Consider the following 5,008-nt stretch of genomic DNA (forward strand, 5'->3'; position numbering starts at 1 on the left):
AATTAAGACCAATATAGCGGTGATGTTTAGCTCGTGAAAAATTTTTGAATTAAGGCCATTAAATTTCTTGAGCCAAGACTAAATATCCAAACCCTCTGTTTCCATTCATTAATGTCACTTTTATTTACACACGCAGAGCTTGACTGCAGGTTTAATTCAGTTTACGCACACTCAACAGGATAGTTGATTCTTCATTCAGAAATGAATTCTACGGCGACTAATGCAGCGATGGTCACCCTGCTGCTGCTGACCGCGTCACGCATTGTCGGTGAGTCAGGCCATGTAAATGTATTCCCTCACATTGTCCTCACATTGTCCTCATATTCCCTCACATTGTCCTCATATTCTCTCACATTGTCCTCATTTTCCCTCACATTATCCTCATATTCCCTCACATTGTTTTCGTATTCCCTCACAATGTACTCATATTCCCTCACATTGTCCTCTTATTCTCACATTGTCCTCATATTCTCTTACGTTGTTCTCATATTATCTCACATTGTCCTCATATTCCCTCACATTGTCCTCATATTCCCTCACATTGTCCTCATATTCCTTCACATTGTCCTCATATTCCCTCACATTGTCCTCATATTCCCTCAATGAAGAAATAGGCCCATGGCCTGTTGCCGATTCTTGAATTTTCGTGACTTGATTCACAAGGGATCCGGCCTTTGGAACCCGACCTTTCCATAACTGACGATTGATTGAGATGACAGTTCCTTTGGAGGAAAGGCAGACTTAGATCAGATTTATTCATATTATTATTCTTATTTAATGAAATATTTATTTTTAAATTCTATTCAAATTCAGTATTTTCAAGGATGATGGATAATAATAGATGGATAATAAACAACTTATTTAATAATTAACTCTGTCATGTGCATTGTCGTATTTCAAAACTCAATTTGAGTAACTCCATAATAATAAAACGTTACATGCTGATGAGTGACTATAGTGGCAGTGCCTGAATGTCGAATATAAGCGTTTTGGTATGCATTGAAATTTCCACATGACTCTCAAGGTATTGATCAAAAGAAATTAGAGTGTGCATTTTTTCCTAAAACTTGTGATAATTTAGCATTGAAGTCCTTGAGTTGGAATAATACCATGCGTGGCAACGACAACATGAGCCAAGTTTAAAGCAATACGTTTGTTGCATCAGCAAAAAATGTCAACTCCCGAAAAATCATAGTTTTTTTAATTCAATCCAATCTAAATACAAAATAATGGCCAACGACGGTTACAACATTCATACAATCCGCTATGACAACACCAGTAATCTTCAGCTTCTTTGAATACCAATGATCAAAAAAATGAAATTTTTTAAATTAACGCCAATTAATTTTTTCACACGGAAGAAAAATTATCTTGAGTTTTTAACACATTCTTCGAAAAATTCCGAAAGCTTGAGAATAATAAACCGAAATTTGAGACCAGCAGTAAAACATCTGATGGTCACTCACTATCTTTGCTACTGTCACTTGCAGATACGAAAAATGGGGAGCGGAGAGTTCGGTGCGGGGGATCGCTGGTCAGTGGACGCTATGTACTGACTGCTGCGCAGTGCGTCGCGCCAAGCTACATAAGAGGGAGGAAACTGTGAGCATGCGGTAGGCTGGTACTGCACGACGCTAGCTCACATGTATATTGTGCAGTAACTGCAACAGTAAACACGAAGTTATTTAACGCATTTTCCCACAAAGCTTGAACGCAATATGCGTGCTCTGCGCCATAACAAGCGCAGTTCACAGGATTATAGCTGGAAAAACAATGTCATATAATTTTTTGAAACGCTTATCCGTTTGATTCGCCCACGCAGGACGCATGTGACTCTCGGGGACTGGAGGCTGAGCACAGACCCCGACTGCTCGGACAACGTCTGTGCTCCTGAGCGCCTTTCCGTCTTAGTTGAAGAAGTGGTCGTGCATCCGGGGTTTAACACACCCTCGAGGCTGAACAACGATATCGCTCTAATAAGACTGCAGAGCGAGGTCAATTTTAATCGTGAGTGTCCGTAATTCTTTATACGGTATAAAATAGATAATTGGAACTTGGGAAGCCTGTCGATAGATCGACGGAATTTTCAACTCTGAAGGCAGAAAAAGGCTTTCCATACCTACCGATAATTAAATGCATTAATAGGCTAGCGGATTAAGCATATTTACTTTCAATGAGACGAATTAAATGAGAAACTATCAGACAAACAAAGCCTATTTTCTATTGGGGAATCATGAAATATTTCTCATAGGTTTTATTCAACCAATCTGCCTGCCGCCAACGAACTTTGGGAGCTCTGAAGTCTCGGTGAACCAAACCGTGGTTGCGGTTGGCTGGGGCGACACCGTAACTGGTGACGCTAGCGACGTGCTGAAAGAGGTTCGCCTCAACATCGCAGAACCGTCCGTCTGCAAACGAGTTTATTCTTCGAATTTTCAACTTAACGGAGCGCACGTGAGTGTAATGACGCTGAGATAACAATATTATTCCATCACATGTGCATCGACATGCCATCTTAATCACAAGCAAAAACCTGTTTGATATGACTTCGGTGAAGCGCTAAAACTAACTATAGAAGTTGTTCGATTCCTCAAATTGACATTAGAGGATGTAAAACATCTTATCTTGCTACAGAAGACATAAAGATACATTAACAAGTTTAAATGCCATTCAGATGTGCATCGGTGGAGGGCTAGAAGACACGTGCTTTGGTGACTCTGGAGGCCCAGTGATGAAGCTGAACAAAGACCAGCGTTCCTATGTGCTGGCCATCACGTCGTTCGGAGCGCCAAACTGTGGTACTCCTGGACAACCTTCCGTGTACACCTCAGTAGCTCACTTCAATGACTGGATCCGCCAGTCAATGAAGTCATAAGACCTTGCAATAATTACCTCGGCAAAACAGTTACTTCTGTATTATTTACTTATGTTTTACAGTAATTACTTCTATGTTTCAGTATTTACTCCTGTATTACATTAATTACTTCTTATATACACTTTCAGCACTTTACCTGTTGAATCTAAAGGAACGTACAGTAATCCCGTATAGTAACCCAGTAAACCTTACCGTAAACTTCTAATTGAAACGTACACTAACCGAAGGACGGCCGCCCAATTTTCCTCAAGCAACTCGTGCGATCTAATAGCGGTTTTCCTCAGAGTTCCAGACTGCTTCATTTAGCGCCCGTAGCTTAAATAATTGCACTTACGAACCCAATACCAATTTCAAGTGAGACAAGCTTCAACTCTGGCCAGGTTCACATGAAGATAGTAGGGTGGATATATATATATGAGTTGAAGCTATCATATATAATAGAAATTGCACTTTCAAATAAAATATTATTATTTGAACGATTTGTTTTTAACTCTGATTCTCACGTGGGAGAGCTTCAGGGAAAATTTATAATTACTATGTGCGTCGGAAAATCTCTTGAAGACCTGCTTTATTAATATGATTCTCAAAAGATTTCCCTTAAAATAATCTTTTATTTATACCCTTTTTGGCTTCTTCCCAATGACCAGCCAGCTGCCCTCGTTAGATACCATTAATGCCGTGCCTCGGTGATAGGAATTATTCATCGTGACAAGCTAACAAATAGATCCTTGACATCTTTACGGCTCCCCCTCTGGTTGAATTTGTTTTCCATTTCTTTGACGACTTGGCTGAAGCAATTGATTACCTTGGGGACGCCTGTCGGATCCTAATATTTAAAGCAAGATGATGTCACGGGCTGGTTACCGACGGATGGCTTAATCCGCGGCTCAGGCGGCTGATTGGTGGTCATCCGGAAATATGCTAGGCGTTCCTTTCAAGGCTGATTGGTGCACAAATTTAGTGATGCACGGCTGCGTATCCCACAAGATTACACTCATCAGAGACAAATGGTAGCCGTAGGTTAGGTTACATCAATGGTTCCCAAACTTTTGCAGGCTGGCTCCCCCTTGGCTCCTCACTGAATTCCTAACCCCCCCAAAAGCCCCACAGACGCACAAAAAAAACAGATTTTGAATATTTTCAAAAATTTACACTCGTAAAAAAGAAGAGGCTAAAAACAGATATTGGTGGAAAACCTTATAGCTGAGCATGGTTTAATTAACTAGTATAAGGTTGACCCATCAGAAGCCCATTTTTGCGGATGTAGTTCGTTGTTCGCCTGTGACGTCACTGATCTCAGTGACGTCACGGGCATTAACCAATCACCGAAACGCGTTCAAACCAGTCAACTAATCCGTCATGGGGATGACGGGTTTGTTTACGTTTCTCGATCTACGTGACGTAACAAGAAGGCTGAACTGAAAGAAGGATCTTCTCGTGGGTCAACCTTATATAGTTCAACCATGCTTAGATCTTTCTACCACCCATAAGGGAGCGGTACCGCCCACTTTGGGAACCACTGGGTTACATGAACATAAGGTAACCGTGTATGGCGTAGAGTCTATAATGTGGCATAATCGCATAAAGCATACTCATGCAGTACAATTATCGTTGAGAAATTGAAACCTGGATTAGTATAAGAACAATGCATCCAAGGTACAATGGGAAGAAAGGATGAGATTTTTAAAAAGTCAGATTTGAAGAAGTGAAAGATGGCATTTTGACCAATTAAAATTGGCCGCAAAAATTTTAGATTGCTCGATTTATTGTCTCCGATGAAAGTAATCGAAAAAGTATCTCGAAAGCACTCCTCAATACGCAACAGGAAATAGAAATCTCTCTAGGTTTTCCTAATCCATGTCGCTGTTATTGTGGAACATTACACATCGTTGAACATTTGAAAATTATTTCTCATTCTATTAAATTTAAAATGTAATTAATTTCATAATGTACTTCAAACATAAATACATTAACAAATACAGAAGAAATATTTTATATAGAGAAAAGATTTCTTAACTCTGATCTAGAAAAAAAAATTTTTTATCTGAATTAATATGAAGGTTATAATAAGCAAAAACACAGACAAAACACATGACACAAATTGGTTAAACCATGAGCGTTTGCCATGGTGTA

At 39.7% G+C, this 5,008-nt stretch overlaps 1 protein-coding gene across 1 annotated transcript; it reads left to right on the plus strand.

The window, feature by feature from the left end:
• The first annotated feature begins 201 nt into the window (after window positions 1–201).
• On the plus strand, window positions 202–3,464 carry LOC108666257 (CLIP domain-containing serine protease 14D). Its single transcript, XM_047882076.1, has 5 exons — window positions 202–268; window positions 1,377–1,602; window positions 1,823–2,007; window positions 2,252–2,454; window positions 2,675–3,464. Exons 1-5 carry the CDS (start codon window positions 202–204, stop codon window positions 2,873–2,875), a joined length of 882 nt encoding a protein of 293 aa, XP_047738032.1. The 3' UTR covers window positions 2,876–3,464.
• The last annotated feature ends 1,544 nt before the right edge of the window (window positions 3,465–5,008 follow it).

Source organism: Hyalella azteca, unplaced genomic scaffold (genome assembly GCF_000764305.2).
Source record: "Hyalella azteca isolate HAZT.00-mixed unplaced genomic scaffold, Hazt_2.0.2 contig1303, whole genome shotgun sequence".
Classification (NCBI taxonomy): domain Eukaryota; kingdom Metazoa; phylum Arthropoda; class Malacostraca; order Amphipoda; family Hyalellidae; genus Hyalella; species Hyalella azteca.

What these genes read in the sequence shown, in the direction of transcription:
- LOC108666257 (XM_047882076.1), top strand. Translation starts at nt 202, where the DNA reads ATGAATTCTACGGCGACTAATGCAGCGATGGTCACCCTGCTGCTGCTG. An exon ending in TACATAAGAGGGAGGAAACT is followed by an intron (nt 1,603 to 1,822) that starts GTGAGCATGCGG and finishes TCGCCCACGCAG; the next exon opens with GACGCATGTGACTCTCGGGG. An exon ending in TTCAACTTAACGGAGCGCAC is followed by an intron (nt 2,455 to 2,674) that starts GTGAGTGTAATG and finishes AATGCCATTCAG; the next exon opens with ATGTGCATCGGTGGAGGGCT.